General features: G+C 37.0%; 1 protein-coding gene across 6 annotated transcripts; it reads right to left on the bottom strand.

The window, feature by feature from the left end:
* Positions 1-3057: 3057 nt before the first annotated feature.
* On the bottom strand, positions 3058-12847 carry LOC123516257 (Y-box factor homolog). Of its 6 annotated transcripts, XM_045275490.1 has the most exons (6): positions 12671-12847; positions 9679-9914; positions 7111-7605; positions 5957-5998; positions 5003-5080; positions 3058-4309 (listed from the first exon to the last, which is right to left on the bottom strand). In XM_045275490.1, exons 1-6 carry the CDS (start codon positions 12741-12743, stop codon positions 4214-4216), a joined length of 1020 nt encoding a protein of 339 aa, XP_045131425.1. In that variant the 5' UTR covers positions 12744-12847; the 3' UTR covers positions 3058-4213. The 6 variants fall into 6 exon arrangements, with proteins under 6 accessions (XP_045131425.1, XP_045131426.1, XP_045131428.1 ...); XM_045275491.1 differs by lacking the exon at positions 5957-5998 and having other exon boundaries at positions 7111-7644; XM_045275493.1 differs by lacking the exon at positions 5957-5998.
* Positions 12848-14041: the final 1194 nt, after the last annotated feature.

Below are 14041 nucleotides of genomic sequence, written 5' to 3'. Positions count from 1 at the left end.
CGCCAGGTGGCATCACTGTATGACAGGCCTCGGGCTGCCTCATTTTATTTCCACCTAATCACCCATGCATATCACCTCCATCAGTGCAAATCCCTGCATGTCAGTAATCAAGTAGGCTTTATTTATATACAAATTAATGCATATCGCGTTGATATATATATATATATATATATATATATATATATATATATATATATATATATATATATATATATATATATATATATATATATATATATATATATATATATATATATATATATATATATATATATATATATATATATATATATATATATATATATATATATATATATATATATATATATATATATATATATATATATACACACACACACACACTGGTTAGAGCACTGGCTTCACAAGCCAGAGGACCGGGGTTCGATTCCCCGGCCGGGTGGAGATATTTAGATGTCTCCTTTCACGTGAAGCCCCTGTTCACCTAGCAATGAGTAGGTACGGGATGTAAATCGAGGAGTTGTGACCTTGTTGTCCCGGTGTGTGGTATGTGCCTGGTCTCAGGCCTATCCGAAGATCGGAAATAATGAGCTCTGAGCTCGTTCCGTAGGATAATGTCTGGCTGTCTCGTCAGAGACTGCAGCAGATCAAACAGTGAAACAATGATAAATAAGATAAATTAATAAATGAATATAATAAAAAAAAAAATTAAAGTAGATACGCGCACGGGTCTACGCGAACCAAACGTGGACCGTCAAATGGTGATGAATATAGCATACATGATGCGTTTAATTAAAGCTCGGCCTAGTGATGCTTGGGAAACTATATTATCAATCTGTGCTAGTTGAATATTACGATATCTTCAAAAGTACAAATGAGTAAAAAAAAAAAAAACTGTGATAAAAATAATTATGTAATGAATTAGGTAAAGTTAAAGAAGATAACTGAAGGTGGGTATTCATGTTTCTTTCATCACTGTTTAAAACTTCAGGTGTGGCCTTCCCCTAATGATATTCTCTACGTACAAAAATTCTTCAATGTGAAGATCTTATGAATGATTTTGAAATTCTCTTCTTCGATTTAATAGTCATTATTCCTTAACGAATAATGACCTCTGATTCTCAAAGAGCTGCTACTAATATGTATTTTGTATATCTGAAATTCCTTTATGCTTTCCTTACCTTGTGGTTTCCGTTTGTAGAATCAATAAATATCTGGGCTCACAGTAAGGAAGTAAAAAACAAATAAATAAATAAATAAATATATTGCCTGAGCAATATTTGATCAAAAGGAAATAGGAATATCATCTTTATATCCAAACAGAGAACCAATGATATTTTCATTAACAAAGGTAGATCACAAGTTTAACTGAAGGATATCTTTTCTTACTTAGCCATTTATGCTATTCCTGAACTGAAGCAGTCCTGGATTAGAGGGTTTATGTGTTGAAAATGCAGATTGAAGATTTAAAGAACCATTATTTTCACCTTTCTGATTTGGATCAGCGATCACTCACTTCAAGTTGTCTTCTCAGTTACGTAGTCACTCATAAACCACTTCATTTAACATACTCTGCACGTTTTCTTTTCTTTTTAATGTAGGAAGGTTACCGTTTTTGAAAAAAAAATAAAAATAATAAAATAAATAAATAAATAAAAAATACTCATTGAAGTGCCGCTGGCTCATACAAGGAGAAATTGACATCAGCCAAAGTCAGAGAACAGTGTCATGAAACTCTTACATTAGAGACATGTACAGAATAAAATTAGACAATGAGGAAAATTTTGTGAAGCGAGGCAGTGGGAGGAGAGGAGGGATGCAGTTTAGCAAGATCTGCAGAACAATTAGCATGCGAATAGAAGTATAAGATGACAGATGAAACATTGCGGCGAAGAGAAAGTCTAAAAATAGTCAGTTAGACTCTTTAGAGGAAAGGAGTTGATAAGACAAAAAGCTTTTAATTATACTGTCTAAAAGGGCTGTATGAATAGAACCCCCCCCCGATTGGTAATACATGTGAAACATGCTTCATAACATGTAGGGATAAGACCATATACAGAATTAGCAGTTGGGGGGTAGGGGATTGGTGGAGATGAATCAGAACACGTGACTCCATGAAAACTGTCTTTAGATAGAGATGAGATATAAAGTTTCCAGTTTAGATTATAAACAAAGAACAGACCGAGAATGTTCAGTTTAGAAATGGACAGTTGAACGTCACTGACGAAGAAGCGATAGGCCTAGTTGTCTGGTAGGATGTATAGTTGATAAAAGAAGGAAATGAGTTTTTGAGACATTGAACAATATTCAGTTTGATCTCTTCCAATCAGAAAAAAATTTAAATCATGAGTCAGGCATTATGTGGTTTCCCTGCAAGATCAGTTTGCTCCCTGAAAGTCGGTCTTTTAGAATGTGAGTTTCTTACTTCTTACCTACCTACCACTACTACTCCCCCTACCAATAACGATAATAATGAAAATTATAATGATGATGATAATAATAATAGTAATAATAATAATAATAATAATAATAATATTTGTACAAGTTTCGAACTGTTATCCGATTGTCTTAATTATAGTGTTCCAACAGTTTCATACTACGTATTCCTTCCTCTTATGTAACGTTCGCTTCTTGATGGCAAGGTTTCGTCAAGGCTCCTATTCTTAATGACAACCAGTGTATATATCATCTTTGTGTTGTGTAGAGCGCCTCAATGGTTTCTTTTTTCGTTCATAACATTAAACTCTCCTTTTCTCTGGCTAATCCTTATGCTCTGCTTTACATACCGCTAAATATTAGTATTCTTACTGCTTCCCTTACTGCAAAAGGCACACCCTCACAAAATATCACATTAAATTTATTGAGCATTAAAAGATGTACACTACATTGTTATCTGCTACCAAATTAAAAACAAAACTTATACCTCTTAAAGATTAGTTATTTCCTTGTGTTCTTGTGAAACAGACACCATAGCTTCATGAGCATAGTTGTCAAGAAGTTTTAATTCCCTGCCACAATGTCAATTGCATATCAATATCTCATCAGACCTTCACACTATGGCAAGAATAACAACACAGATTCAAATTTTTATGGATTTTATTGGTTTATTGCAAATGCACATGTTTTGTGGCACAATAATTTCCTACAAAATTTATGTAGAAAAAGTGTCAAAATAGGGTCTTCCAAAAATAACTGCCAATGACTTAAAAAGTTCAATGAGTAAAACAAGAAAAACAATTTCCATCTGCTATTGCCCATACCATGCTATGACAAGCTGGTAGTCAACTTTTTAAAGACATTTGTGGAAATCCATTTGATGCACCCCAAAACATTTACCTCAGGACATGGACAATACAGGAATTCCTACATTCACACCTGCCAGCAAGACAAAATTCCAATAAAACCATAGAATGCAATTTAACAACAGGGGTTATCTGGTTGACTGGCAGCACTGTAGCATCCCAGGCTGGCTGTAGGGCCTACTCAAGGGCTGATTTCATGATTAAACATGTGCACGAGGTTTAATTCTTGTGATTTTACACTTTTTTTGGTGGAACCCCGCCAGCAACAAACACACCTCAGCACCATGGACATGGAACAATTAAGAGAATTCTTCATGATGAATCTGCTGTAAGTTACTTACTCTTATATTTATGTATTTTTACCACCCATTGTAATCATACAGGAATTTTATGTTAGTTAACGGTGCTTCGTTCCCCACCCACAGACTAAACATTTCTTAGTACTGGTTGCATGGCGTCATCAGTGGTGTTGCGTGACAAAGAAAGGGCCATCTTTACGGTGACTCCAACCCTTAACCGTGGGTGTTTCTGTTCTGCACTGTGACCTCTTTATTACCGGACCCGGAGCGAGGACAAGCGTGTATATCTTTCATTGTGTGGTTAGAGCCGACTTTCTGGTAACCGGGAGCAGCAACAGGTTGGCTATCAGCTGCTACTCTGTATTACTCAAGTCCCTTTCTTCCGTCTCGGTGGTTTGTTTGCCACTGGGGGTCCCTGGCAGTGGGTCAGATCCCTGCTGGGCTTGTTTGGGCAGGGGGGAGAGGGGCTTGACCCAATAGGGACCTGACCCACCCTTATATTACTGACCCATTTTAAAGTAGATGTAATCTATCTTCAACACCAGTCTGTCCCATTCTAAGATTACAACTACCTTTCAAACAGGGCTTCTTAGCTTTGGTGGCATGACTTGAGGGAAGAGACTGGGTAATGACTTATGCTGAGCTTTCAGCAGTAGTATTTTCCACTGGCTGCTGAGGCTGGGGTGCAGCAGGTGCCTGACCTTCCTGTCCAGACTGCGGTGCTTCTCCCTGCAGGGGGAGCAAGGTGAATGTCAAACACATAATATGACACAATAAAAACTAAAATAAGATCACCTAAAGCACTATGCTATAACACCAACTGTACAATAACAAGCATAGTTATGCATCACAATGTTAACATTCCACCTTTTACAGCAAACTGTACTGTATCTTAATTATATACATCATGATCAACTTTTACACTAAAAAAAAAATATACAGCACCTACACTCAAGAAAACATTCTTATGCTCCTGATAAATACAAAACAGTCAGTACTAGCAAAAATAACTAAGATGACATTGCCTCCCAAAACAAAAGATAAATTAGTAAAATAAAAATAAATAAAATAATAAATATAAACACTAAATAAAATAAATAAATAAATAAAAAATGTATAACTAAAAAATAAAAAATGTATAACTGAAAAATAAAATTAAATTAAAGAAAAAATCTCGTACATGTGATAGCAAAGTGCATAATGAATTCATGAAACAAGGAGGCAAATGCATCTTCTCATAAATATGGAATTAGCAGACAGTCCCTTAGCTTTTAAATGAAACTTCTTTCATGAGCCATGGGCAAGAATTAGAATTAGTCCATTCCAATCTGGAAGAAGAAAAAAAAAAAAAGTTTTCTCCTACACTAAAATGTAGGAAGAGCATAAGGCAATTGAATATGAAGCTAGGAAGCCCAAGCTTACCACCACTTGAGTTTGAGCTTCATGCTGCTCTCCATCTGGTACTGTCATTTCTTTACGGTCTTCTGTTGACACTTCAGGCTGAAAAGCACATGCAAAAGCCTTAATCTAAAAGCATGGCATATAATCTGCAGAGCAATACTACTGGCCTACAAGCACTAAGGAAGGTGGATTCAGTATTCCAGCTCTTGATATATACAATAAATAAAAAAAAAAAAAAATAAATAAATAAATAAAAATAAAAAAATAAAATAAAAAATAAATAGATAAAATTTGTGCACATAATTGCATGGAAGAGCCTGTAGGAAAATTTACAAACTTGTAATTTTGTCAACTGCATCAATAGAAAAATCACAAATTGATTATTGTCATTTAGCAAACTACATAATATTTAGCATCTGCATCTAAATGTAATAGTTTCTCACAAGTGAGTAGCAGGTACACATTAATTTTTTCAACTTAAATGGAAACCTTGGTAAGATAATGGATAATCTTGGAAAATTAAATGTGCATCACTCATTCTTCATCCATTATCATTTCTAACCTCATTTTTGGATCACTTTGTTATAGAATATATTAATTGAAAAATAAATTTTATACATTTTGAACACTAACATCTATAAACATTTAAGAGAAAGCAAGTGATTTTCATTAACACTTTCAAGAAAAATCATGCAATCTAATCACCTTTCCAAACAACAGGAAAGTATTAAGCTCCATGAAAAATTTGGCCTAGTATTTCAATTCAAAAGTTTTCTCTAGAAAAAAGATAAATACAAAATTCAAACGTGCATAACATTGCCACTCAACTGCCTCAATTTTTCTCAAAAGCTGGAACACCAAATAACTCATGAACTACTCCAACAAATCAATTTCAGAAGCCCCATGAATTCTGCAATGGCTAGCCATGCAGCCTAGCAGCCCAGCTGTAAGGGAAATGGTGAAGGATAAACTTGCCTTCTGTCCCTCAGCTGCTACCTGTGTCTGCGTTTCCGACGTCTGTAAGGCAAACATGCATTATGAGGACATGCTTTAGTCTAAGGGATGGACTCCAGATATAACATGCCAGTGTTAATATCTACATCATCTACACAGAGTGGAAAGTGCAGCTACATCTGCCTGAGGAAAAAGGAAAGATTTTCCATCACATTCTCAACACTGACCTATCATAAATCTCTACACCATATTAACATCAGGCACACACACTATCTCACACACTTGCTTGCTCACTCACTCTGCATATAAAAAAATGCACAAAGCCCTTGCTCCTGCTTAATCTTCCAAAAATGAAAAAAAGATACAAATACAGTCTGCTAAAGACATATGGTTATGGTGACACTGGTGGCAGTGTGATGGTACAAATATTAGTGACCAAGAAGTAAAGTGTGAGAAAATGCCATGCCACAGATGTGGGAAAGAGAACAAACATAGAAGAAAACATTATCAGTAATGCTAATACAGATAAAGTGTGTGATAGCTATGTGTACTGTGTACTTGGGGTAATGATGAAGGAAACCACTAATAGAAAATGTCCCTTGAAAAGCATCCCATAAATGTCTGAAATGCAGTCAGTTTCACTTTGAACTACCTACTTATTTCTAAGTTCCTGATCTAACCTCAAGACTCCTTCCTACCCAATCTCTTCTTTATAAAACACTATTTCATTCCAAGAAAATTAAATATAATAAGTTTCCTGTTCACAAGTTGATTATCACTAGAAATTAAGTAACGGAAAGTATGAAAGTGGAGTGATGGAAAATCGGATTTCATGAACGATTAGCATTATAATATAGTTAAAGCGATTTGATAGATAAGAGGGCTGTCAGAAAAGAAATTCATGCCAGAGAATCACAAAATATAGATCTGCACCTTCACCATTGCCAATCACAACTTTAGATTTAGCACAGTACTAGATATATCTCATAGCATCTTGGACATCCAAATGAGAAAAATGTAATTGCATATTACTGCACTTCTTTGTGGTTTACAAGTTTCACTTCCGTCCAGTAATCTTTTGGATTTTCAGACAGCATCTGTGCAGAGCAAGGGCTGGGTGTAATGCTTTCACACTCCTTGAGTTGTATGCCGCCCATCCCACCATGGCCACCTACCCTGGTTTCTGGTGTGCCATTGTAGCGGCCCCCACGGCCCCGACCACGCCCAGCCCTGCGGAACCTACGCCGCGGGGCATCATCTGGAGTCACCATCTGGTCATACTGAGGGCGGGCTGCCCCGCCTCCGTAGTATCGGCGGAAGTAGCCACGGGGGCCACGTCCACCCCTGCCCCTCACGCGCCCACGGCCTCTTCCGCGTCCTCTCATGGACATGCCATCCACTACCTCAGCTACCTCTCCTCCCTCATAGTCATTGAACCCAGGGTAAAATGCACCTCGCCCTCCTGCCCCTCGGCCACGTCCACGCCCAAAGAAGCGGCCGCGGTAGAAGCGGCGGGGGCCACGGCCCCTGTACCCACCGCGACCCCTGCCCCTCATGGTTGGTACATAGTCTCCTGCTTCCTCAACCACCTCCCCTTCCTCGCCTGGGGCTGCTCGGCGGTAGTAGCGGCGGCGGTAGCCCCTACGACGATCAGCAGCATAGGGGGACCCCTGCATGGGAACATCACTGTCATGAGCATAAGGCGACCCCTGTGGAAGTATAGTGTCATGTAGCTCTACGGTAAGGGACGACTGGCTGTAAAATAAATTATCATATGTGAATTATACTCAATAATCCATTTTATATACAACTTTTCAGTTCAATATAAACAGAATTATCATTCTCATTCCAGATACTGGAAAAACTTAATAATTACATAACAAAACATTCCCAGGAAATCTGTTTTTTTGCTATTCTATCATTTTATTCAACTGGTACACTATACAGCTTCATACAAATCTACATTGTCAGTACTTTTTAAAAAGCAAGTCATTTGGAATATATTGCAGACAGTGATTTCATATGGCTATAATGCTTATATTGTTGCCAAGAATGATGAAAATATACACATTATTGAATATATACATGAAAAGTTTTATTAAAGACTTATATGCAATGCACTTCAAATAAATAATATACAAATAAGATTCCTAGGCTTATCTGCCATACACTGCAAAATTCCATGAGGGTGCTAGACAACAGCTTTCCTGGGAACTTTAAGTACAAGTAACCTCCAGAGCTCAGAGCATGCCTTCAGATGAGCTGGGGTTGGCTGGACCTTTGTTACTCTGCCAGGATGATGAAATTTGGGTGTGCACCACTGGACCATATGCTAATCCTTGAGGAAGTCACCTACATACTGTTAACTGATATATAATTATATGATTTCAGAAAACAAATTTAAGCATTCTGGAGCTCCAAACGCTTCTCTTATTCCAGAAAAGTGTAGATTGATTTATTACAAGATTTTCAACTGCCTTACCTTAAAATGAAGCTTTTGTAACTGAAGAAGTGTTGTTTGTTATCCTGACATATGTATATCAAGTTCTTAACATGTTCAAGTTAGTTGAGTACCAATCTTGATACAAGTCAGTTAGCTATGAGTGGCATGTGCTACCTTAATCATGTAAGCTTATTGATAGATGTGTTATCAATGTATTCTGTTTCCTAGTTTACACTACAATGTCTCCAGAACATAAAAATAGAAGTGGATGATGAGCATCAGTTCTTGTATCACTCCACATTATTATGACAGGTGATCCAAGACACAACAAATTCTTCCTATACCATCCATCACCACATTGCATTAATCTTAACTCCTAGGTGATGGGCATGGTCATGTTGGCAAAAAAAACTGTCTCAGAACAGGTTCTACATATACATACAGAAATAAAAAAATGAAAATAAACATGAAAATTTTCCGTTAGATCTATTAAAATCCATATATGTATATAAAAAGAAAAGAAAAGAAAAGAAAAGAAAAGAAAAGAAAAGAAAAGAAAAGAAAAAAAAATAAATAACTACTTCAATTTCACATTATGTAGTGGAGCTGCAAATAAAATAACAATACTTCGTATTCAATGCTTAGATGCTGACAAATGTGTGTTTATTTGACTTAACATGGCTAAGCCTGACATCTTTATATAACTTTTCCCAATAGAAGCCAACTCCATCTAGATAACTGGACATTTAAGTGGACAGACACCAGGAGTGAGCCTTCAATAGTCTCCTCTGGACCAATCACTATCAGAATTTTGGTGATCGTGTGCTTCATTTATGTGTAGTCTGCCTGTAAGCTCAGGTGTCACATTTCTCAATCTATACTACTTAAAGTATCACTTTCAGTACCTGTTCTACAGCAATATAATTGAGCCTATTATTTGCTGTGGTGCTTCTAGGAGGCAGACATAACTGGCTTTCCTATATTCTAGCATTAGAATGAGGTCAAAAACCCTTCATCCAAGATCCTGGCTGGGAAGGAAACAGTGATAGGGAGCAGCTCTAAGTATTGCTATCCTCATGCTCTTGAATCCTGTACACATCTACTTGATAAAAGAAGGAAATCTTTTCACACGTGCTTGACCCCTCACCCTAATAACATGGGTATTTAGGTATCACCCATCACTTTGGAGTTAATCAAGTATGCTAACCATTGCCTGCTCCCAACCTCCCTCCTCCCCACACAAAGCTACAAAGGGCAATTCACTAAGGTTTACACAGCTGCAGACTTAGCGTCCTCTTACCTTGACTGCTTCGCCACCTGGGCCAGTGACGTTGGCGGCTTCATTGCCTTTCTCGCCGACTACTACATCAAATTCCACTTCTTCACCGTCGCCTACTGACCGCACGTACTTCCGTGGGTTGTTTTTTGTTATGGCAGACTGGTGGACAAACACATCCTCCTTGGTGTCATGCCTGTTGATGAAGCCGTAGCCACTCTTTACGTTGAACCATTTCACAGTACCGGTTACCTTGGTGGCTGTGGAGATGCAGGATTACTTCAATATTACAAAAATGTTTTGTTCAAGAAAATAATCAGCATATAAGAAAACTAGAATCTGTATGCAGTAGGATTAAAATCTGTACATTCCCATACTAAGGAACCTATGATAAGCACAGCTTCCAACTCTCAGGAACCAACCAACATCGTTTGGCCTGCATGACAGTCAGAACGACTATCAATACAAGAAACTCTGTGGTTTTTGTTCTACCATGGCAGTAACACAAAATGGGTATGGGACCCACTTGCTGACTAAAGACATGGAATGATATAAAAAGTTTCCATAAATACTAATTTCTTACACTATCTATTCTCATGGAGGGACACACTTGGTTTCCTTCAAGAAGCTTTGCACAATATGTATTACATCTGTGTATAGGAGTGATTGGCACTTACTCCTTGTTGCAGTCAATTGTTTCTACAGTTACTGCTGCCATCATAAAAGAACACATGCATCTTTAAACTCTCAGCTGTATACTGGTTCCTGAAACATTCATACCACCTCACCAATCAATTTACAACAGTAAAGCAGTTCTTATTCTAGCCCAACAAATTCTGATGAATTACCCAAATTACCTTCATCAGGTCACAACCCTGAAGTCTCAATGACCTTTTCACATTACTAACCCTTAAAATGAATTCCTCTTAGATACTATATTTTTATCCTCTCCATTGTTTACATAATAACAAGCTTTACAACCGTTCAAGTATCTCTCACTTTTAACTCAGGATATTTGGGATGCTTAAGATCTGATATCATGGCCATGGGCATTATTGCAATAATCTATAATAATTATATCAGGTCATCATAACCAGTAACTATCTTTAAAGAGTTATCAATTCCTCAGTATTGCTGATACTTTTAGTTCCAAACTAGCAAATCTGTAATTTTAATTTTTTGGAATATGAACATTTTGAATAGTTAATGATTTATCTATTATAAATTTTTAATTATTGTGGTCAATTAACATCATGGCACACTATGATGATCAACCAGAGAGCCAGCTTCTGAAGATATACCATAGAACATGTACCTCCACCCATGTGTTGCCAGAGAGAGAGAGAGAGAGAGAGAGAGAGAGAGAGAGAGAGAGAGAGAGAGAGAGAGAGAGAGAGAGAGAGAGAATATCATGTAAATATGTAAATATAATAACAAATAACATAATTGAAATCAAAAGGAAAATCATCTTATTATGCAAGCTACCAAACAATGCCAAGATATGAAACCCACTGAAGATTCTGAAACTAATTCTGCACTGACTGTCAATATGGTAGAAAAAATCATGATAATGCCTATATTGAACCTAACATCTATTGTGGTTCTATTTTTTTCTTATCTAAAAAATAAAAGAACCTAACACAATGGACATAGTTTCATCAATATACTTACACACTACACAAGTACCTCCCCAATACAGAATGAACGGCTAGTTCTTACAAACTAATAGTGAAAAAAAATGCCATTCAAGTGGGAAACCAAATATAATTGAACTGCCTAAAAGCAACCACCTTCCCAGGTCCAAACACATGTCAGTGACCTAAGCAATGCTTCAGGTTTAGTTAGGTTTATGTAGTTAGATTAGGATGCTAGTAGAAACACCAAGAAACTTGGCTACCATAACAAGAAAAACAGGGCCAAACTTCCCTCCCCTCTTTTCGCTTAAGTTTCCATAAGTCGATATACATTAAATGATATCCTGCTACCTTATTTTCTATCTGACAAATATTAACCCTGGGAGAAGGGGCTAAGGTTGGTTCAATAATTCCCTATTAAACTTTAATAACTTATCATAATATAAGGAAAACAAACATAAAAGCATAACCATTCACTGAATGAAACATTACTTGTAAATATTGGCATATACTTGCAAGGAAAATCTAAGTTATATACTAGCAAACTGACTTAATTTATTCTGCATTAATAACCATTGCTTTGTATCGTTAGTACTTTAATCATCCATCCATCCGACCCCCCACGTGCACAGCTGCGTCATACATCATTCAATGGCTCATGTGGAATCCCAATCAGGTTAAGTAACGTAGTGTGTCCAGCTATTGACAACCTTTGCTTGGCCATGCTTACCTACAAGTACTTTCAAGTTCGCGTACGCCGAGTCTAGGCAATTTCAAGTAGCGTAAATACGAGCACCAGCTACCTTGCAACTGTCAGCCACCTGTGATAGCCTGGCACCATCAACGCAATACTTGGAAACACACCAACCCACATGCTGCCGAGTCCTTGCGTCACAATACTTTGACACAAAATAAAATATTATCACGAAAACAAATGAAAAAAAAATAAATAAAAATAATAAATCATATTACACGGGACGCCAAAGGAGCACGCTGCTCCTACAAGTTCAAAATATCACTCTGCATTACCATTCTGTGAGGCAATACCACAGGGTGTCGCGGCCTCGGCTTTCCCAGCACTACCACACAGCACACGCAAGAGTGTGTCGTGTCGGCGGGAGCCAGACAAGACCCTCCCCAGCCATCAGCTGATACAAAGCCAGCTAATTCATTACTTTCACATCGTGCGCGACCGTCAGCTCGGCAGCAGTCCCAGCCTACATATTAGTAGGTCTGGGAGGCGTGGGTGCAAGGCTAAGTGGCCAGTGCCGAGTGAGTGAGGGCCACGTGCTCCACACGCCTCGTGATGGCTGCCGGTACGCCACCCTCGGGCCACCATTACTCCTCCTCCAACACTTATTTCTCAGCCCTCAAGGTCTTACCAAGGACTTCTTTTTCTTTTGCAGGTGCCTTAGGTTGTTCTTCAGGCTGTGGTTGTGTCTCCGGGTCCGCCATGGTGGTGTGGCTGGAATATGGGTGGTGATACGGGTGTTGCCCCTTCCCTGATGTTGCCTTCACTCGGCTCTTGCTCTTCCTCCCCACTCCACCTCTCCACCACTCCACCGCCGACCGCCTCGTGCACCGCTGCCACCAAGCGCTCCCATTGGTCCGCGCGTCACTACGCCGCCTCCATCCAGCACTGCCATTGGTCGCTAGACCTTCTGCTTTCTAATGAAGCCTTTTATTGGGCAGAACTCACTGTACTGGATTCGCTTTCGCTCAGACTTTTATCGCCGTAATACGGGTTCTCAAATTTGTCAACTTAGTTTTACATACAGTATTTTGTCATTTACACTTTCCATGCTAATGTCTAATAATTACTACAACGTTTTTTTATGAATCACAATCAGATGTTTTATTTGTTTATTTTTCACATCCAACACTATCTTGTATCGTGCGTGCAATGATTGATACACCTGCAAGGAAATACATTGTAATCCACTACGTATTATAATATATATATATATATATATATATATATATATATATATATATATATATATATATATATATATATATATATATATATATATATATATATATATATATATATATATATATATATATATATATATATATATATATATATATATATATATATATATATATATATATATATATATATATATATATATATATATATATATATATATATATATATATATATATATACACACACACACATACGAAAGCAGATACTCTATCTTAATGGCAATACTTCAATGCACAAGAAATATATCTTTCCCTTAATGGCCTAGTTTGCAACTTTGCACGAGTAGGTAGGTAGTCTCTGACGCTCTTGACGTGTATTACCTACCAAATATCAAATAAGATAAACTTTACAATAACTATAATAATAATAATGATAGTGAAAAAAAATATATATATATATATATATATATATATATATATATATATATATATATATATATATATATATATATATATATATATATATATATAGAGAGAGAGAGAGAGAGAGAGAGAGAGAGACTGCCAATTCTCCTAATGGATATCTTCTACATGTTATACTTGACATAAATTTATGATTCTTAGGTTTTCAACATTTATTTCCCATACACCTTTAATCTGCATCCAGTACCACAATATCTAATATTGTAATAAACATTTAAAGTGTTCATATATTTCTAAGAGGCATCATCTTAATAGCTGATATATTCTAACACTACCAGGTAGGATTTTATTGCATTAATGATTTTTGTTCCTCTTAAAAGGATTCATTCAATACACCT

Source organism: Portunus trituberculatus, chromosome 40 (assembly GCF_017591435.1).
Source record: "Portunus trituberculatus isolate SZX2019 chromosome 40, ASM1759143v1, whole genome shotgun sequence".
Lineage (NCBI taxonomy): Eukaryota > Metazoa > Arthropoda > Malacostraca > Decapoda > Portunidae > Portunus > Portunus trituberculatus.
The sequence above is the reverse complement of the archived record's forward strand: the minus strand, read 5'-3'. Positions and strand labels throughout refer to the sequence as shown.

Excerpts from the sequence above, each read along its gene's own strand:
- LOC123516257 (XM_045275490.1), bottom strand. The coding sequence starts at position 12,743 with ATGGCGGACCCGGAGACACAACCACAGCCTGAAGAACAACCTAAGGCA. Across the intron at positions 5,999-7,110 it reads ATGGCACACCAGAAACCAGG|ACGTCGGAAACGCAGACACA; the intron begins GTAGGTGGCCAT and ends TTTGCCTTACAG. Across the intron at positions 4,310-5,002 it reads AAGCTCAAACTCAAGTGGTG|GGAGAAGCACCGCAGTCTGG; the intron begins GTAAGCTTGGGC and ends CTCCCCCTGCAG.